Source organism: Microtus ochrogaster, chromosome 18 (assembly GCF_000317375.1).
Source record: "Microtus ochrogaster isolate Prairie Vole_2 chromosome 18, MicOch1.0, whole genome shotgun sequence".
Classification (NCBI taxonomy): domain Eukaryota; kingdom Metazoa; phylum Chordata; class Mammalia; order Rodentia; family Cricetidae; genus Microtus; species Microtus ochrogaster.
The window spans coordinates 9,464,761-9,487,405 of record NC_022020.1 but is presented as its reverse complement, the minus strand read 5'-3'; the positions used below and the strand labels follow the sequence as shown (position 1 = coordinate 9,487,405).

The 22,645-nt window shown below is 40.7% G+C and overlaps 1 protein-coding gene across 1 annotated transcript in view; it reads left to right on the top strand.

The window, feature by feature from the left end:
• Chst9 (carbohydrate sulfotransferase 9) overlaps positions 1 to 22,645 on the top strand; it is a 270,577-nt gene that overhangs the window by 215,311 nt on the left and 32,621 nt on the right. The window contains exon 4 of the mRNA XM_005355791.2: positions 19,536 to 19,573. Coding sequence (XP_005355848.1) covers positions 19,536 to 19,573 — 38 coding nt within the window. The remainder of the gene's footprint in view (positions 1 to 19,535; positions 19,574 to 22,645) is intronic.

Below are 22,645 nucleotides of genomic sequence, written 5' to 3'. Positions count from 1 at the left end.
CCCCAGGCAACCAGTGACTATCTAATCTGAGGTAGGTCTCACCTCTCAGCAGCCCCACAGGCACCCCAACAGTGACACACTGTGGACCAGTCTTCCAACATAGGGACCTGTGAGAGATCACTCCAGCTGTACCTGAACCAAGCACGAGCCCTGCCAGTAGGAGTCAGGGTGGCAAATAGGTGTTGATTACTTTCACCTGAATTCTCTAAACTTTTCCCAACAAATAGATTGAGTCGATAGTAAATAAAACAAAAGGGTAGTGCAGCCAGGCTGAGTGTGTTTATGTCAATCTAATTTTTCTATTTATTTTCACATACAATCTTTTTTATTACTTATGTAACAGGATGCACTAAAGAAATTAGAATGGGGAAAGCAACAAAAAGAAAAGGTTACCCCTGAATCCATTACCCATTTAGATATATGTAAGGTTTTCTAAGAAACCACATACATTTTGGTCTGTGTCCTTGTGATCATTTTCCACCTGGTCCCAGGAAAGACACACTGGACTGCTTCCCTAACCAGTCCTACAGTGAGAGCCTCATTCTGGGTTGTTCTTGGGTTTATTATCTCTCAGCCTTGAACACATAAACAGAGCTGGCTTTGTATAGACCCTTTGAGATTTCTCTAGAATAAATCTTAGGAGCAAATCCATGTTTTACTTCTGACCCTTGTATGTCCTGTCAATTAGAGAAAAACAAACTTGAGTCCAGTAACCTTCATACACCTGTGAGTATTCCAAGCCCTCTTAGACGTCCTCTCAGACGCCTCGCCTCGCTCACGGCTTCAGCAGGCTGCCTTGTTCCAGCATGGGATGTGCTTTCTCTACTCTCTTGTCTTTCTGTATCAGGGAATGATACATCCCTTTCCCTGCTCAAGGCATGTCTATGCCATAGCCATTTTGGCTACAGTTGTGTGGTTTTCTTAGGAGTCAAGGTCTATCCAGCCCTGAGATGACAAAGACAGACCCAAGAATCCTTTGCAAGTTTAGTATGGTGAGCGCGTGTGTTTACATGGCTTGCTTAGCAGAGTGTGGTCTCCCACAGCTGCCTTGCTGGCAAGTCCCTGCAACTGAAGGGCAATTATACCGTCAAAGAGTGGCCCCGCCCTCAACATTTGTTTATTGCTTATATAGCCTTGGAGAGGACTTGTGGGCTCCTACTTTCTGAGGAAACGTTCCACCCAGAGACAATACCCACACAACACCGAGACAACACTTCGGCAGTCACCCAAGTAGCTCACTTGGTAAAGCGCTTGCCTACTTGAGCAAAGCATCCCCAGGGTCACGTAAACTGAGTGTGGTGCTCCAAACTTGGAATCTCAACATTCAGGGGTGGAGACAGGCAGCTCAGAGCCAGTCTGAGATACAGAAGGTCCATCAGAAAAAAAAAAGAAAGGAAGGAAGAGAAAAAAGAAAGAAAAAAAGAAAAAGCAAGCAAGAAAACAGGAAGAAAGAAAAGAAACAACTGGAACAAGTTAAGGGAAGGAAGGATTGTCTGAGGGGTCTCGGCTCATCGTGGCTGTAAGCATGTGATAGAACAGAACTGCTCAAGTCTTGGCAGCCTGGAAGCAGAGCAGAGCCCGAACAGGGATGGGGCAGAGCAAGATACAGCCCCCACAGACAACCCCGCCTCCTGTGATCTACCTTTCCCAACCACAATCTGCCATCCACAGCCCCACCACACCCCAATAGTCTGATCAGACTTTGAATTCATTAATGGAATAAATCCTTCACCATGTCAGGGGCTCATGATCTGGTTGTGTCTGTAAATGCCCTCAAGCGCCCTTCAGAGTGTCCCCACAGATATCTCCTACAGGTTTCTTAATCCAGTCAGGTTGACAAGATTAACTGTCACCGAACACCTGGAGCGTTATTGCTTTCAACAATAATTTGGTAAATACCAATAAATGTAACACACACACACAAACACACACACGAACACATGTACGTGCGCATCTTATATTTAATGCTGATCTCTAGCAGAAATAAGCAAACTTAAGAAAGGAGGACCAATGGTGAATGGCTTAGCTGGAATTGTTTTCCTTCTTGATGCTTATATCAATTTTTCCGTAGATATAAAATTTCTGGGGTTTGGCATTCTTCTCTTTCTTACTGAAAAAAGTCATTTTTAATAATAGTAATATTATGTGCTTATGCTACATATTTCTTATCCTGTAGCAAACTTAGATCAGCCTCAAAGGCCAGGCATAGTAGCACACACCTCTAATTCTAGCACTCGGGAAGCAAAGGCAGGCAGAACTCTGTGAGTGCAAGGTCAGCTTGGTCTCCAGAGTGAAACCCTGTCTCAAAACAACAAAACTTCCCAATTATAATACACAGTTCCTACCCGAGTGATGCCTACAGGTCCTTTTCACTATATTTTCAGTGTATTTCATGCTTAAATTATAAACTACAAACAGAAACAAAAAATTCACAGTGACTTGAATTTTTCTTCTATTTTGTTTTAGGTTCTTTGTTTTGGTTTAACAGTTTAGAAAGCTTCTCTTTAGTGTCCAGTTTAGGATTCACATTCTAGACTCCTATACTCTGAGTGTTCAACAGGTTTGCTCAAATTGACTCAAAATTCACAGCTCTGTAGCATGGAGTTTCCTAACAAGACTCACAGAGTGGTCCCCTCTGTGGGATCCACACCAACCCTTCCTCATAAAAACAGAAAACAAACCAGACACAAACTAAAAGAATAAATAAATTTATCTTTAGTTTATGCTTCCTGCAAATATAACCATATGGACACGTGAGGCCTTAACTCAGAAAGGTTCGATTGCCTTCCTCTCTATCTTTTATCTATTGGTGTGAGTGTGTATACGTGTGTCTGTGCGCACACACCATGACATACACATGACATCAGAGAGTAACTTGTGGAACTTGGCTTATTCCTTCCACCGTGTGGGTACCAGGGATGGAACTGGGGTGGTCAGACTTGGTGGCAAGCACTGGTATCTGCATAGCCATGGTGTCAACCCTATCCTTTAATTAACAGACCTCCCGTGAGTATCTACGCTTGAGTTATTCTTTGTGCTCTTTGCTATTATGAGTAATGTAATCATGCATACACTTTTGAGGGTGTACCGGGAGTCAAAGGGTTAGTCAAAGAACAAATTCACAAGTAGTTTCATTAGATTCTCAAAAATTGTCTCGCCAGCCATGGGAGAATGGCTCCTGGTCACTTCCTGGTTTCCGTCTACTCCTAACGCCACACCTTGTTAATGTTCTACCTTCCTTGCCACACTTCCTCTTACCTTTCTGCATTCCTCTTCCTCTGGTCAGAGCCCTGCTTTCTTTCTTCTTAAATGTTCTATTTTTGCTCATTAATATCCTTCATGGTCGATCTCAATGAAGTCCAGTGCTATAACAACATCTACACCCATATTTAAATCCAGAGAGTTCCCTCGAGATTCACAGCCACACGCCCATCTATCTGCCCGATATTTTTGTCATAGAGACCCTGCACTTACTGAAGCAGTGCATGAAGTAGAGCTCATTGCCTTACCCTCTGCTCCTTGAGTGACATTAGTCACCCAAACACTTGGCACATTCCCAATCTTCTGTTTGTTCTTATTCCTCTTTCACACATCCCCCCTAAATCATTTTCACCTCCTGCACATTTCTGAAGTGGGTGCCCCCCACACACACATGCACACACACACACACACACACACACACACACACACACACAAATTTAATGTCATTCATCCTCTCTCAGGACCTTCTTACCTCCTCAAGGATGCTGCAATTGTTTTCTAGCTTCTTCCATTCTCAATTCTTCCAAAAATCATCTCATCAGAGCTCATTCAGTGAGATTTTTTTAAAGAAGTATAAAGAATATTAAGAACACTGCACTGCTTAAAGTATTAAACCGACATTTACAATCAATGCTAAATATTTAATCAGTAAAAATGGTCTCGATCTCAGACATTGTCTGTGTGTGAAAGAAGTCTAGACACTAATTTAATATGAAAAGTGGCGCTGACTCTTTCTGAAGCAGGCCTTTCCTAGGGTTGGTATTGGGATAGAGACAGCAACTGCATCTGGTTATTTGGACTAAGAACCAGCATTATGCTATTATGAATAGCTTTTTTGTATAGCAAATATTTCTGATTAGAGGAAAAGGAAAGTCAGCATTAATAGTGAATTTAATCAAACCAAAGAGAAAGCAGTCTCTGGTTGTGCGGGATTGTGATTGGTGGTTCAAGAAACCAAAACATTATTGACCCAAACTTGGTTAAGAGAGAAAGATGGATAAGGCCAGCAATGAGAGAAGACAAATTACCACCTCCAATTCTGTGTTTAAACATGGAATTACAGGGAGACAAACACCAGCACTCTAGGAGAATTAGTATGTTGTTGCCTACAGCATATAACTATATAGGCTTATGTTCTCTCTTCAAGTAAGGAAAAAAGAATAGAACATTTTAAAACGAAAATCACATAAATCATCTAACAAATCTTTTATAAAATTGTTAAGAACAGGTTTAGGATGTAAGTGGTTGGTACAGCACTTGCCTGGCGTGAATGTAGCCCCGAGTTTAATCAGTACTGCATAAACAGGACATGGTGTTACACATCTGTGTTCCCAGAACTCAGGACGAAGGAAGCAGGGTCAGAAATTTAAGATCACCCCCTACTTTACACAGGGACTTTAAAACCAGCCTAGACTAGACACCCTGTCTCAATAATAATAAATAATAATAATTGCTTTGGGCCAGTGACATGGGTCAGCAAGTAAAGGTGCTTGCCACCAAACCTGATATGATTTGAGTTCCATCCCTCTAGATTTGCAGAGCAGAAAGAGACATCCAGCCCCTGAAATTCTGTCTCCTGACCTCCATACACGCTCAAGTTTACACACACATACACACAAAGAGAGAGAGAGAGAGACAGAGAGAGAGAGAGAGAGAGAGAGAGAGAGAGAGAGAGTAATTGGTTTCATAGCAACAAACAAAATTGACTATGCATGTATCTTTTCCAAATGTAAGTTTTAAGAAAATTACTCTATCATCACTGTGAAACAAAATAATCAGCACACTCGCTGCTAAATTTAAAAACATGACCCTAAAATTCCAAAAGACTCCTTTACAAACAGTAGGAAGGAGAGACTGGATTTTGGTGTTTATCAATGTAGAATGAGCTCTCCTCTCTGTTTTAAATGCCAAAGACAAATAGGAGTCTTAATAACACTGTGTGGTACTCTATGGACAACAGTCAGGTTTATCATTTCTACCCTTTTCTCACAGATTCCTACCATAAAGTTCATTTGGTGACATCCCATCCCATCCAAAAGCCATCCTGCCTGTCTCCATCCCAATCAGGAGAGAGAGCAAACACTTATAACTTCTGAAATGTAACGTAAACAAACAAATGGAATATGCATATTAAAACTTAGGGAAATTATGTAAATGCTTCAAAATCATATGTCCATTCATTCATATTAGGATCATATAGAAAAATATCTGATAGGTTGAGTCTGAAAAATAAAGCCATACGGAACCAGCGAATGGTGCCTCCTTCCGCTTGCCCTCTGTTGCTTGAACCACAAGCCTGAGACATAGTTTAGGTTTGCTGAGTGATATTCTGGGAAGATCACTGAAAAAGGACATAGGCTTCACTTTTTCTTTCTGATAATATTAACCTACACTCTCAGGAGAGTTATTGTCACTCTGTCTATTACGTTGGGAGATCTCGGGAGACTGACCAATAATCACAGAAGTACGGCCCTGCAGACTAAGTCCAGCCATATGTGGGTGACTGTTGGTATATGGAACATAGATAATTTTAAAAAAACTAAAACACCCACCAGCAGTGTCTGTATTCCCTAGTAGACTAAATGTCAGTTTACTAAAAGGTTAGGAGTTCAGTGCTCTTGTCTCAGCTGATTTCCCCCGAACAGAAATGAAGATAAAAACAGTTTTCTTTTTCTCTCTCTATTGTATTTATTTATATGTTCTGCATGGGAAGCGCATGCTTGCATATGCATGCCAGGAGCATGTGTGCATGCATGTGTGAAGGTCAGAGGAAAGCCTCTGGGAGTTGGTTCTCTTCTTCCACCATTTGGGACCCAGGGATGGTACTCATGTCATCAGACTTAACAAGTTCCTTTACCTACTGAGCTATCTCTCTAGCCCAAGAGTGGCATTCCTTATTTTGAATTGCTTGGCCATCCCAGAAACAGAAGAGGCAACGCACAAAAGTGGGATTCATGTCTATGTTTGCATTAACTTACTAAAAGTCGAATTCCAAATGTTTTTATTGTTTCTTATTTGGCTAAGCCAAAGTTCTTGACTATTTGTCAGCCATTTAAATTTGTGTGATTCTCCCCCTCCCCTTTTCACACTAAAGGTAAACAGTAGCTTGAACTTTTCCGTACTCCCCTGTAAACCCAGAGCCCCATTCCATCCCATGCTATCTTTTTGTTCATGCTTCTTAGCCACACTTGAAAAGGGCTTGCTTCTGACTTCCACCAGTCACCTGTTAGCCTTTGCTTGCATAGTCTGCAGTCCAATGGAAAGAGATCTCGCTGACTCACTGTAGGGGCCAGGCCCTGAGCTAAGCCCTCTAATGCTTGTTGACTGAAAACAATTGTGCAGCTGTGTGTGTTCACAGTCAAGGAAACTCAGAGATGTTGTGTTCTTCCTGGTAGCCCCCAATTCTGAATCCTATTGAAATCCTTGTTCTTCTCCTCCCAGAACTAAGCTAGCTAGAATCTTTAGATGTGGAACAAATTTAAATTGGCATATTTTTTTTCTACTGAAACTTGGGGTTGTTTCTTGAGTAGAGTTGTCTGGGGTTTGGAAGATTACTGACTTTTATTGCTGTCACAGGGTCTCATGTTGTCCTGGCTGACCTCCAACTCCTTATGTAGCCAGGATAACTTTGAATTTCTCACCCTCCCAGTTCCATCTCCTGGATGCTAGGATTATTACAGGTATGCACCGACATACCCAGTTTATACAGTGCTGATGATAGAAGCCAGGGTCTTGTGAAAGCGAGGCAAGCATTCTTCCAACTAAGCTACATTCCAGACTGTTTTAATGCTTCAAGAAAATGGGGACTGTGAGATTTACATTTTATTCTCTAAAAACTCATGAAAATTATTAACGAAATGCACCAGTTCTTTAATGATCTCTTCTAAATATTTGTGGCCCTCTTTCTATTTCAAATCAAGAGCCTACCATCCCACAGTCTCTCTTCTCAACTCCTTACAAGAGATTCCTAGTGTTTTGCACTCAGCTCTGAGCTCTGCTCCTCCCTCCTCCAAGTATCTTACCATTATTGTGAGGTTTAGCAAATACTGAACTGTGCTTTCAACTCCTCTAACACCCTCTTTCAATTGTTCTCGTTTTTGTGGTTTTCCTTTTGCATTGATACGTGTTCTCCCAGTTAACTGAGTTTCTGGTGCCTTCACTTACTTTCCCCCACTCTTCCACCCCTCCTTGTGAACTATCCTTCCTTATAAAATGCCACTGAGTAGACATATGTCTAAACCAGCATTTAAATCATTCCCTAGCTCAAAATGTCCCAGGATGCCCTCACCAAATTCAAGTCAATAGTAATCCCTTATATAAATGCATGAGTCATATGTCTATAACACTAGTCCAGGATACACTTTGTGTTTAAGCCTTCTTTAGTACACAACAGCACCCTGACCAAGCAGACTCATCTCTTCATTGCTCTATGCTCATTTGTTGACTTGAGGTAGAGAGACATTTTTGATTTTGTGTGTGTGTGGTCACTGTGTGGACTTGTTGGCCTAGGTTGAAGGACATGTTTTAGGGGGTGGTCAGTACACACATACTTATTAGTATAGGTGAAGGGACACGTTTTTGATTGTGTGTATGTGTGTGTGTGTGTACTTATTGGTATAAGTGGAGGAACAAGTTTTTGCTTTTGTTGTGTGTGTGTCTACTTATAAGTGGAGGGACATGTTTTGACTTTTGGGGTGTGTGTCTGTGTGTGCATCTGGAGGCCAGAAGCTGACTTCAGATGTCACTCCTCAATGCTCTCCACCACTGATTCAGCTAAAACAGTTGGCCAAGGAGCTGAACAGAGCCACCATCCTGGCCCTCCCAATCCTCAGCATTGGGGTTACAGCATACACTGCCTTATTACCTGCTTATGTGGGTTCTGGGGATCTAAACCAGATCATCATGGTTGCAGGACAGACTCTTTCCAAACGGAGCTGCTTTCTCAGCCCCTGGCATGTGACTTTGCTCTTGCTTTTCCTGCTGAGTGAGGCTAAAATCTCCCCCAGTTTCCCATTGTCTCAGATTTGTACCAGCCTATTGCAAATTTTCACTGCCATTCTTAGAATCAAAGACTTTAAGCAGTGAAAAGTACACTTAGTTGCAGCACCCTGTGCAGAAAGACAAAGAAGACAAGCGGGAAGGTGAGGGCAGCTGCCGAACAGCACGGACTAAAAGTGGCAGTCGAGACTGGAGGCATCGGAAAGTGACCCCATCACCAGAGCTGCTACATTGGGACTTCAGTACGTTTTGCCTCTGACTAAATAAGCAATTTACTATAAATATCTGACAGCTCGATGATTTGGTGTTATTTGTGTGAGAGAGAGAGTTCATTGTTCTCTCTACTTTATTTCTGTATCTCCTAAGCAGCTAACATGCTAACTTGTCTAAAATAGACAGGCCTTGAAATAATACTACCGGAGCAAATAAGTGAGTTTTAGTAAAGGCAAAAGATCTCTACTTTTGTGAGAAATCTGTAAAGTGTTTGGCTTGAAAACTAAGACAAATGAGAGTTTGTCTAGCCTTTTCTTTCTGTAAGCAATATAGTTTTTAGTTGCTTCAAGTTTTCACATTAAGTTCATAAAAATTTGACAACTATTCAAATGGCTCAAATAGGTTGATAGGCAAGGAATAGAATCCAGCAGTGTTTCTGCATATATTCTTCATCTAAACTCATTCCTGAGGCTTTGGACTTTTAATTCAAAGTGTAATTATTTTTAACTGTTATTGAGCCATCCCTCAAGCCATCTCAAAAGATCTTTTTTGGACAGAGTAAGTAATAAATAATTAGCAACATAATTTTTCATCTTATGCCTGTAAAATGTAGCTGGTTTGTTATTACAGGCATGTGTATATACACATATCTAGGTCCACCCACAAGTCACAGCCCACATGACTGGGCAGCCTACACCACTGCTCTCTTTTGAGACGTGTATAACTAACTATCTGCAGAGGGAAGTTCCACGTCTTGGTGAGAATTACAATTCATTGCTATGACAATGATAATTAGTATTGCCATCATCATGCTATTTAAAGCTCAGGTCTTGTGCCTACCTTTTTCTGCAGGAGAGTTGGAAATAATGACAACACATCTTAAAAATAAGAGATCACGTTAGTAGCTTCATTCGATGTTTAAAAGTCACTGCTTCTGGATAGCTCTTCTGAGAGGATGGAAAACAATTGATATCTCCCTCGGGAATAAAAGCGGCAAGATAAACATGTCTGCACTATATGTATTAGTACAAGGTCTTCTTAGCCATTTGTCACAGAAATAGACTGACTTCAAACAACGGTTTACATCTAACTCAGTCTCTAGACAAAGAAACTGAGGCTTGACAGGGAGTGAGGTATCTGCTTGGCAAGGCAGCATCCCGAGCACCCGTAATTCACTTAGCCCCTGGGTTCCTGCACCCCTCATCCGTTTTCCTTTCAGTGTTTCAGGGCATTGTTGCTTCATCTTGCACAGACTTAGTTGGAGGTAGGCACCATAGGTTTGATTGATACAGCAATTTGCATCTCAAGGCGGCACTCGATAAATACAGCGCCATGAAAGGCTACTCTCTCACCAGCCAATTTCCCCCTCTGGGCTGACTTTAGAAGCTCATTGATGTCACTTCCTTCCTCAGTCAGCAAGTGAATTTTCTTTAATTCTCAAGACCAGCTGTCCATGCTGTCAACAGAAAGTTATTAAAATTCCTTTAAAGTGAATAGAAATAGCCTAAAAGCAAATGTACTTGGAAACAGGAAAGAATCAGTATGCAAAGTCCACAAACCTCTGAGCAAAATAATGTTGATCCAACCAGAGATTTCAACCACTGTATATTCAAGATGTTAGAAAAAATAATTAAAGGATGCTAAACCATGCACTGCTTAAACTTTTATTAGTGGAAGTTTATGCAGTTAGAATTTAGCTCCATAAATTTCATTTCTCCTTTTCAAATATGATTTGAATAAATTGGGAGATGATGTAGGTTTTCTTTAAGTGGGATTTCCTTCCTCTGTTATTTCATGGGTCAAAGAACATTTAAATGTCCACCAGGCTGGGAAGACCCAGAAGGAAGGAAAAATATCATCTTCAGCAGCCATCAGAATCACTGAAGCCACAAAGTAATAACGCAATTATGCTTTTAACTTATTAATGTTTCAACAGCTCAAAGAGAGAGATCATTTATTTCATATACAAAGAGCTATATTAATTGTGCTGGAGAGATGGTTCCATTGGCAAAGTGTTTGCCACATAAGCATGGGGTCCTGAGTTCAATCCCCAGAACCCATAGGAAAGCGCCCAGCATGGTAGCATGCAGTTATAATCCCAAGGCCAAGGAGGAGGGGACAAACAAATCCTGAGCTCACTAATCAACCCAGCTAAATCAACATTCTGAGTTAAAGTGAGAGCTCTTACCTAAAGAAAGAAAGAAAGAAACAAACAAACAAACAAACAAGCTGGGGTATATTCGAGTAGAAACCCAAGACAGAACTTTGACATCTACATGAATTCACATACACAGACCGCATACATGTAGGTAAAAATTAATTTAATTTAATAGCTATAACTCTCAGAAATGAGCAATCTGGTTCCGAGTACCCATGCATGGTTGTCCTCTTTACTTCCCCATCAGAGCTCAGTCTCTCAGCAAGTGGACCTCTTCCTTGTTGCCTGAGTGGTACATTACCTAGCAGCCAAGTTCCTCCCAAGCATGGGCCTGTCCCCAGCCTCACACAGCACCCATTCCACCCACTTTTTGTTTGAACAGATTCCTTGACTATTAGGTTCACTCTGATCTTTTGTCTCTGAAACTTACACTGTACTGCACCAGACCAGATTTATGTTTATTTATTTGTTTGTTTGTTTGTTTGGTTATTTATTGGTGAGGTGAGTTTTTTCACACACCATTTGCGAGGCTGACTCAAGTTTTGCCTGACATCAAATCCTCACCACTCTTCTCTCTCGTTTCATCTCTTCCTGTGATTCTTTTGTCTCAGTAGACTGTTTTCAGTAACACCACCACAGCTTGTAGTTATTTATGTTTGCTTACTTATTTATATTTTTTTTTTGCTTACCTCCTATTCTATAATAATAACTCCTTAGGGTCAAGGACATACTTTTGTGTCTCCAAGTCTCAACACACTGCTGGTACTTCCTTGGCATTCATAGTATTTTTGTGGAATGATAGTCCCCATTTTTTTTAGTGAATGGAGCCTTGCTAACTTCCCTAATGTTAAATGAAGTTGTTCCTGATTCTTGCTCTAATGAAGGGAAAGTTTTACAATTCAAAAAAAAATTAATACATGATCCATCTCCCATCCTAGAGTTGACTTCTGGTGGATTCTGAACCCTGTCCAGTACTTTGCTGGTACTAGTCCCTTTAATATTAGTTGCCAAAATAGGGCTAGTCTCTAAGATCTTTCATTACACCTATAAATATATTCCAAAATCCAAAATAAGCTAAAAGGACATAGCACTTTAAGACCTCTAGTGCCAAGTGTTTCATCAAAGATAATCAGAAATTGAGTCACTGTCTCTACTGCCCAGGGACTTCTGTGTCTCCCCCTACCCCACACTATTACTGACTTCTTTTACTGTTGTTGTTTTTTGTTTCCTAGCCTCTGTCTTTCCATCAGTAAGGAATTCAGTCCTAGGCTCCTTTTCAAGATAGATAGGGCTCTAGTTCACTGAATCAAATCCATCACCATATAGGCCCTGTTTCTTAAATTCTAGAATATTTCTTAATGTATCATAAGGGGGCTGGTCTTGTGATACCCAATAGTCAACAGTTATATCTTATCAAATTTCTCTGAATATCCAGATTAATATTGCATATTTGTACCCCAGGAAAAAGGGCATTACCTTGCCCTCCTCCCAACACACACACACACACACACACACACACACACACACACACACACCTCAAGACTTTGCATGGAGCACTTTCAAAGAAGTTGATTGCTACAGAAAGGATCACGCTAAATACAGATTATAATACAGACATTGACATAAGCATAGATGAGGAAGGGATGAAGCCAAGTTCTTTGGAAGCAAAAAGCAAGATGTTTGGCAGCTACTGTCTTGTTCACAGTTGAGTCCTCGGAGCCCAGTCCTTGTATTTGACTCAAAAAAGCTGATCCAATGGTATCTATTGAATAAGTGAATAAGTAATGCCAGATAGTATTCTTTCTGGTCTTGATTTCCTGTAGCCATGTGTTACCAATTATTCTCAACATCTACCACATGCTTCGATTGATTTTCCTCTTTATCTTCCTCTCCAGTCAAAGTCCCAAAAACCATCTCCTGGTGTTTCCACCCTTTCAAAAGCCCCCAAATCGTACTCCATTTTCTCTCTATACTCTGTCCAATTTACTCACCAGTCTGCTCTTCCTCAACATACCCGCTCTCCTAAAGGAACCCTAGTCACTTCCAGGTTGTCAGCTGCTTCAAACATGAGGCAACGACGGGTGTTCAAGCCACGCACACCTCCATGGGCAAGGCTACTTCTGGCTAAACCCTCTCATCCACCCACACCAGTCATTCTCATAATAGGCTCCAAACTCTATCCAGTTTTTAAAGTCTGAATCAAGTTTTGTCTTCTCATGATTCTGGTTCCTGTACTTCAAAGCCAAGTCCTATCTCTGAACTTGGATTTAATTTCTTGTCTTTACTGTATGACTAAGTATTTGTTCAACCACACCTATTATATCAGCTATGTTTGTATTGCTGCGATAAAATACCATGACCAAAACAATTCAAGGAAGAAGAGTTTTATTTGAGCTTATGGTTTCAGAGGGAGAGTCCATGGTGGCAGGGAAGCATGGCAGCAGGTGACTGGAACAGGAAACCGAGACATTGCATCTTCAACCATAAGCATGAAAAAGAGAAAGTGACCTAGAAGTAGGCTGAGGCTATGAGCTCTAGAAACCCATCTGTGTTGGTGTGCTTCCTCAAGCAAAGCTAAGCCACCACCCCAGCAACACTATCAGCTGGAGACTATGTGTTTAAAAATATAAACCTACGGCAGACATTTCTGGTTCAAAATACCACACCAATCCAAAAGATAAGGCTATAAAAGATATTCTAATTTTATTCATTAAAGGGTTAATCATAATGCCATTCATATTGTGGTCCTGAATTATTCATGATACATTTTTGAATAAGTTTAAAAAAAAGAATATATATAGTGTGAAGGGGAAAAGTATCTACTGGAAGCCTAAATTATCCCCAAGACTAGTAACATTTCTTGGTTCTTCTCTGTGTTTCCAGTTATGTGATTCATAATTCAGTCAATTAAAATCATTTCTCAGTGGTTCATCTCTGTCATCCAAGCACAAGGGTGGTTAAGGCAGGAGGACTGTGATTTCCACACCAGCATGAGCAAAACAATGCGTTCTCTGCCAGTCTGAGCTACATAGCAACTGTTGTCACCATCCGCATTGTCATCTTTATCACAACCACACGTTCTCACATATTATATTTTCTCATTTCTCTCCTTCTCTCCCACTTTACCTTGACTTTGTTGATGCCCTGATGCACTTTCATTTATCTTATATAAGTATTATACCAGCCTTTAGGAGGTAGCTGACTGACATAGTAAAGGAACAATTTTAGAATTCACATACTATATTCAAAGGCTTGAGATGAATACTTTCAGTTCATTAAACTATAGGAAACAGCGGAAAAGTGACGAATCTGAAGTTTTGAAGAACCCAAAGTTAACAAAAGAGCTGGAATCTGAGAGGTTATTTCACATGCTGTGACCCACCATCCAAAATAAACTAAAACTAAAAACTCTTGCAGCTCTGTGCCTGGCTCTGAAAGTTCCAGAAGCCTCTTGCTGTTGCATTATGTCAACATTTTTTCAAAAAAGCAGGTTCACAGTTGTTCTTAAGTCCTCAACGGGGCCTGGTATCTTAAACAGGCTAAAAAATCACTGTTTAAAATTGTTTAGGCAGTAAAAGAATATCCCTTGAGGTTTTCATCAGTTTGAAGCAGGCCATCAACTAGTGTACAGTAGGAGACAGGAGTGGCTCTCCATGCACTTGTAAGGATGGGATGTGTTATCCAAGAATGCTAGATCTTAGAGATGTCAGTCCCCTCCGATACTGGTGGCAATAGGTTGAAGATATTGCAACAATTTCCGTTCCTGTATGCTGCTGCCATGGGAACCATCCCCCAGCATTTCAGAGTTGGAAGGGGGCCTACAGACATGGGCTATCACTCAGCTTGACTTTTCTATCTGAGGGAGTAAAACTTAATATTCTGGGACCCATGAGGGGGGAAAACTTATCTCTCTGGGGCTGACAGAAAAGGGAAAAGACACACACACACACTCTCTTCTCTCTCTCTCACTCTCTTCCCCCCCCCTTGTTCTTTATTTTTATTTTACCTCTGTCTACATGTATCCCTTTTATCTCTCTTAATGTCTTCCTTCTAACTAACTTTATTTTTTGTCCTTACAAGCTTATATACCCCAATAGGATCTTTCAAGCAATATAAAAATTACAGTGTGGTTACATACTATTTTTAAGTGAATGATCACAATGAATATAAGTAAAAAAGGGGGGCATATTTTCCATATCCCCTACATGATTAAACATTTTACATAATATAGGTGAAAAACAAATTATTACCAAAAATCCACATGCATTCATGTCCAAGCAGCTTGTTATAGATTAACATAGTGTAAACAAGCAAGGTATTTTTTTCAGTCAGTTCTTTTACTGGCATGCTGCATTTTTCAGTTACAAAGAAAGTACCAATTATCTTATTATTTACCTCAAAAGATAATCTTATAAGAAATCTTAGAAGAATCACAATCTAAACTTTTATATATGAAAAGGAGTCAGTCAGCTCTATTTTAAATCCTAAGGGTACATATCCAATCAGTGTAACATGAGGGTGGGCTGCTTGTTGGGGTTTATGTCCTGCCCAGTTCCCCACAGCCCAGCAAGCCCCAAAGAAAATCACACAGAAGTCTACATTAGGTTATAAACTGATTGGCCTATTAGCTGAGGCTACTTATTAGCTCTTGTAGCTTATATTAACCCATTGTTCATATCTATGCTAGCCACATGGCTCAGTACCTTTCTCAGCTGGGTAGATTACATCTTGCTTCTAGGTGGTCTGGGCAGGAATGGGAGGAATGGGCTTCCTCTGTCCTAGCATTCTCCTGTTCTCATCGCCCCGCCTCTACTTCCTGTCTGGTTGACCTGCCTATACTTCCTGCCTGGCCAATCAGCGTTTATTTAAAATGTGATTGACAGAATACAGACAATTCTCCTGCACCATAGCAGGCTTTTATAGCAGAAATCTGAGAGCAGAAATGGGTACAAGGAATTAATCATCACCCTTGATCACCAGCCCATCCTAGCAAGAAAAGTACATCAGTTAATAATAATTGGACTGCTTTGTTCTTGTTCCTAAACCTCAATGACTCTCTCACGTAACTATATGCCTTTCTAAACTTTATATTGTTTTCCAAGATTTTCTACCCAAAGCGATTAACAAAAACATCTTAACCTAACCTTAAGTTACTATTTAAAGCTTTGTTTTAGCATGATACAGCCTAAAACCTGAAAACACATCTCTCAACATTAAGATTAAAAGTGTTTGAGTTAACTTATCTTCTGGGACTCATTTGATTTTCTTAATCATTAACCTAAGCCACAATCCATAAGACTCCTCAAGGGAATGCAGCTGTGTGATACTTCCTTGTTCTTATATTCTATCCTCTTTCTACCCATTGTTGTTTTTTCAGGGGCAGGGGCAACACTTTCACAGTGCAGCTTAAGAGAGGAAATCATCTTCATAATAATCCACAAGTAAAAATGCCCAGTAGAACGGAATAGTTCTAAGAGATAATCATGTTACATTAAGGGCAGCGGGGGTCTCCCCATGCCCAGTCACATCACCCCAGGTACCAGAGAAAATGGCAGTGACAAGCATGCAGAGACACAGCAGTAGAAAGAGATATTCTGGGGCCCAGGCTCTGGGGGGTCTTGACTGTCCGAGATTCACCTATTAGAGCTTTGCTTCCTGATGGGCCAATCCCCTGAAGTGAACTGATATCTACTGCTCCTCTGACATAGCCACCAGCATCTGAAGTTCATGAATGGCCTACAAGGTCTCAACATCATGTCCAACAATAGATAAGCCAATATGTCCACGGCCTCCTCAGTAGTGCATTCTGCTCCACTTATTAAAGATACATTCAATCAAAAACATAAAGACTCTAGGCTGCTATTTCTGTGTTCTATCAGCTCTCCACTCCACAAAGCTTTTTGAAAAGTTCTTAGTCCCCTGGCTTTGGAGTCCATTTCATCAAAGCATACAAAACAAGAACCAAGCATGAGACAGACAAGGTGTTTTATCCAACCCAGCCACTGCTGTGTGTTAGGATTAAAAATGGTGCGATAGAGCCTGGTTTTCAATGGTAGACAGTAAATTGGACAAGATGTACAAAGCATTCTATCCTCGGTCTTTTACCTAAAACAAGCAAACAAAAATGATTTCTATTTATTACTATTGTTTTCTGGAGATAATGTATGGGGAGAGGAACTTATTACTCAGGACTAGCCACAGAGGTGGGTCCTTAAAGCATGGTCATGATGATTATAATAAGAGAATTTCATGGAGCTGATCTCCTATTGCTGCTGTAACAGACCACAGTCATTCCACTATCATCAATACTAGTAGCTGTAGGGAGATGGCTCAATGGGTATGGCACTTGCTAATCTTCAAGGGGATCTAAATTCTGTTCCCAGCATCCACATCGTGCCATCACCTATAGTCCAGCTCCAGGAGATCCAACACCCTCTTCTGGCCACGACAGATTCACACACACACACACACACACACACACACACACACACACACACACACAAAGGCATGCACACATTAAAAAGTAATCAGAATAATAAAACATTTTTCAGATGTGTTGGAATATCTCTCTCTCTCTCTCTCTCTCTCTCTCTCTCTCTCTCTCTCTCTTTCTCTCTCTCTCTCATACACACACACACATACACACTTACCTTAACTTGGGAGAATTGGTCTCAGGACACCCAAACCTGAAGGATGCTCATGTTCCCTGCATAAAATTTGGTATTTGTGAAAAGCAGCATACTCCTCCCACACACTTCAATCATGTCTAGTTTTTGTTCCTTGCCTAGTACTGCAAATGCTCTCTGTGTGCCTCATCTTGGGAACAGGAATAAGAAAAACAACAATCTGTGCATTAGAAATCCACAGAACCACAGGTTAGATGTATTATAATGTTGGTGGCTTAAAAAACAACACACAGATTTGTCAGTCTCATGGCTCTCGAGGTCAGAAGTTCAGGAACTAACAGCAAGTATTGACCAGCTGCGCTTGTTGGGAGCCCTGGGGGAGAACCATTTCTTTCCATCCTCGGGGTCCTAAAAGCTAATTCAAAAGCTTTTCCTCAAAGCCTGTTGCCTTCCCTTTAAGCTCTCTGCATAGAGCCTGATAAAGACATCTCAACATTAAAACATACCAAGAGTGTCCAATGGAGATTTTAAAACAAAATCATTTTTTTATTATCTAGAACCTCTAAGCTTGGCCCCTGGCATTCTTGGCAACAGCTTAATCAAATAATCCCTTGCAGGACTTCATTCTATTTTTTATGCTCCTTATATCTCTACTGTGCCCTGAATGATGCCTCAAAAGGTACTGAATTCTTATAAAATTTTAATGTATACTAATTGTTGGATGATTAATTGACTGGAGAGTTTCACCTATATGTTGTATCTTTTAAGATAAGCAGACTGCCAGATTCTTTCTTTTTAAACAACAATAATAATGTACAGTTGATGGAGGTCATTTCTCTCCTTCTAGCATAAGAAATAGGGAATCAAATTGGTGACAAATCTCTTTACCCAGTAAGCTGCCCTAACAGGTGGGCCATGGATTAGCAGCTTCTTAAAGGGTTGAACATGCAACTCCCATTTATATCCCTGGGTATTCATTCCAGAGAAATAATTATTTGTGTCTCATTCAAAACCTATACCTTATGCTTACAGCAGCTTTACACTGTGTGGCCAAGCCTAGAAACTAGGCAGCTCATTGGGTACATCCACACTGTGGCCTAGGGCTCAGCAAACAAAAGGAAACAACCCACACACAGCCATGAGGATAAAAGGCAGAGTTAGACTTGGGGAAAAGACCCTAATCCTAAAGGGTTATATAGCACATATGACTCAAATTCTTTAACATTATTGATTTCAAGATGGTATCACTGGGCCAGTCTGGATAATGAGTACAAGGAGTTTTTCGGCATTATTTTTGGTTTGGATTTTGTTTTTGAGACGAGTTTCACTCTGTAACTAGTAATCCTCCTGTTTCATCCTCCCAAATTCTGGGATTCCAGTCATCATCCTGCACAGTAGATCTTACCTCTGTCTTGTCTGACTCTGCAGTTGCTTCAGTCAAGGTTTATTTTTGGAAGACATGTTTAGAAAGCATGTTTATCCATGACAAAGCTGTTTACAAATGATCATTTTTGTGCTACCAAATTTCTTCTTTATTTTCCTTCCTGAAAACTTCTTTTTATTTGTTATTGCTGAAGATTTTCTCTCCTGTTTAAGATATGACACTGGTCATCCTGGGCTATTTTCTTGACTGTATTTGTGTAGTTGTGCTTGGATTCTTATTTCCCATGCTGCTCTGTTGCCTTCCATCCTTTGCTCTGAATTTCTTTCATCCTTACCAAGAAGATATCATCAATGAGCTGTTGGTTTGGATTTCCATCTCCAGCAACACTGTAACAAGGAACGAGGTCTTCATGGCTCCCTGGACAAAGAGTTGTTTTGAAAATAGCGTTTCTCAGCTAGAATGCTAGCTCAAGCCTGTAACTTCAGCCCCAGGGAGGCTAAAGTGGGAGGACCACAAGTTTTAGATCAACTAGAGTCTTGTGAGTTCAGTGTCATGATCAGACTTTCAGGAGTTGCCACAGTCTGTGAATCTTTGACAGGCTCTGGTCTTTTCATGTCTCCTTTGTTTCTCTGCCAAAGTTGAGTATAGCCTGCTGGGTACCATCTTTGGCAAGTGTCCACTGCATTTGGTATTCTTGCCTAGCAAGTTCTTTTTAGGTTTTGACATTGTGCTCCCACTATTTCTGCATCCAGACATGTTCCACTGTGATTCGGACCCTGTCTACAGAGCCCATGGCAGCTGGGGTCATCTGACTGAGGGCAGAGCAGGATCTGTCCTGTATTTTGTCTTGATGAGTGTGGTTTCATATAAAATTTCTTTCTGCTTTCTTTTTCAGTGACTTCAGGGAGAATCCAGGAACACATCACCAATCAGGTATTTTCTCACCTTCTCACAAAACAATTCAAGGTCATTTTAAATACTAATACTTGCATAGTAAATGTTTCAATCAGCTTGTGCTCATTGTGACCTATGAGCAACAGACACAGTCTTGGTTCTTATAGCGGATAAATCACTCATCTGTGAATGACCATGTACTCTCATTGTCTGTCTCAACCCCACTGCTTCCTTCTATCCCACCCCACCAAGTGGAAGAGTAGACACACCCGTCACTCTAAACACCTAAGTGTCCCTGTGACCATGTTGTGACTTCTGGAGCAAATATAATCACAACTCAGGTGACTCTTCTCCGTCTTCTCAAGTGTTAATTCAACCAGATAAACCTGAGTGGCTGCTAGGGCCCACAGAGAGGAAAGGTACCTCAGGGTGACTTCCCTTTGTCATCATTTCCCTGCGCTCCACTTAGTGTGTTCCTGTTTCCCAATCTCCATGCCCAGTCTCTCTATGATCAAATGTCTGGATTGTCAGCTATTCATACTGTTTATAGGACTGGTGATATGTAGCCACCCATGGGATAAACCAAGAGAGGCTGTCACCAAGAGCTTTGCTGCCCGGCCCACCGAACCCTTCTGCAGGCCAGAGCTGCAGCACTTAACACATGATACTTGCTCAAGAGACTCAGAAAAGTCTGAGATTTCCCTGTGGCAAAATACTGCTCAAATTTCACTCCCAGATACAAATCTCCATGGCTTTTTTTCTTTCTTATTCTCTGGAATAAATTATAACTCACCGTTGCCAAGGAGAAAGGTTAGGTAAGTGTACATTTATATTGAGGAAGGTACATTTTTTTCTGATGTTCTACTTTTTATTGTTATGCTTATTTTTATTATCTGTTTAGTTAGCAAGCAAATAATGGGGTTCAGTAGACTCTTGATGTACCTCTCTTGGAAGAGTGCTTTTTTAAATGAGCATGAAGTCCTGCAGTCTTTCTCCAACACCACATAATTTACATGTGCTAGGATGTGCCTGTAATAGCACTCTTAGAGGTGGAGGCTTGGGATGGGATTAAAAGTTCAGGCTATGCTTGGTCCCTGAAGGAAATGGAGACCAATCTGGAGCCCATGAGGTCATTACAGCATCCTCATACATGTGTATTATACCTTGCCCGTGTTGACCCCTCCCATTACCCTCACTTGTATCCAGTCCTTCTCTGGGTGGTTCCCCAAACAGTGTCTCCTCTGTTTTTATACATGATCTGAGTATGGTTGTAATGTCCTTGGATAAGCCCAATGAAATCTAAGTTGTTGACGAAGGCCGCTTCTTTGTTTCCTGGCTTCCCAGACCTGAAATAGCCACAAAGAAAATGTATCAATTAAAACACTGTTTGTCTACTAGCTTAGACATATTCCTGGCTAACTCTTATATCTTAAATTAACCCATTTCTATTCATTTGTGTAACACGCACATGGTTGTGGCCTACCAGTAAAGTTTCTTCCAGTGCCCGGCATCTGTCTCCTATGATGGCTACATGGTTTCTCTTTGACTCTGCCTACTCTCTCCTCCTCTATCTGCTTGGAATTCCCACCTTGCCCTATTCTGTTATGCCACTGACTGAAACAGCTTCATACATTAACCAATAAAATAAAGACCTATACAGAAGGACTTCCCATACCACTAAGTCACATATCAGAGAGGTACCTGCATGTCTGTGTTTTTGTGGCAATATTCTCCTTTATCTATGTCACTAATTTTTTCCAAAAAATAAGCTCCAATTTTAGCTCCCATTGTCATTTCATGCAAATAAAGATATGGCTTTGGCCTCATCAGCACCAGATACCCCTTAATTCGTGAAGCTTTAAACACTGAGAACTCAATTTGCTTAATATACCCCACAGCAAAATCAATAGACAGGATCAAGCATTTATCGGAGACATTTTTGCTTTTCTTTACGTGTGTACAGATGGATGGTAGATAGGAAGACAGACAGAGAAAAGACAGACAGACAGACAGATAGATGGATTTATTAAACTGGCTTACTGGATACGATCTGGAAACTCAACAGTGACTATTTTCACAGTGGAGAGGCTGAGAAATAGTATCTGCCCAGTCCTCAAGGCTAGATGCCTCATCAGTTCCAATCTGGTGCTAAAGGCCTAGAGGATTCCTGGAAGTCCTCCAGTCTTTAGTGCATGTCGGCAGGCAAAAGAAACTAAGTCCCCACATCAATCAAAGATAGCAGCAGAAGCAGTAACAGGGAAATGAGATTATCAGAAAGGTCCTTCTATATCTGGGCTACTGCAGCTGGGAGGAACCACCAGCCCTCAGAGTGGGTCTTCTGCTTCAGTTAGTATAACTGAGAACATCCTTCTAGTATGGCCAGAGATATCTCTACTCTAAAGGAACCCTCACTGCTATGAACAGATTTAGAGCTTGTCAGGTTGTCAGTCAGTATCAACCATCAGAAACATCAATAACAATAATGGCTCTAAAAATGTAAATAGGAGTAATTAATCTTAAAATAGGTGAGACACAGATGGCAAGGGCTCCTCCACATTTAGTCAGAAGCCAGCAAAATGTGTGTGTTAGAAAAAAAGACTGTCAGTCTAAGACACTAAACATAAGCAGAAATTTTCAACTTCAAAGACAAGAAAACGTAGAAACATTAAGGAAAAGAAGAAATCTCATCATGAATTTGAAGGTGAGGATCTCAGAAGACAAAAACCATGAATGTAATTTTCCCTCTTTTGCATTATGGCCAAAAGTTTCCAATTCTGCTCCCTCACCCAATAGATTTCGAGTGTGATTTTAAAGATTGTGTTACAGAGAAGAGCAGTACCACAGTATCGGAGAATACCATGGTTGTGTGATGATGGCGTCAGCTGCTCTCTCACAGGGTCCATTTCCCTTCTCAGCTTGGTCTCTTTACGTTCTTTGAATGAACTCAAGTGGTTTTATAAGGCAGAGCCATAGTTAAGACCTGAAAGCTTATTGTTTTTATGTTTACACATTTACCACAGACAGAATGCTTTTCTCATAAAGATATTCACTTTCCCTGTTGATGTAATAGGTAAAAATTGTAAATGAATAGAGTTCTTTTCATTGTGAAGC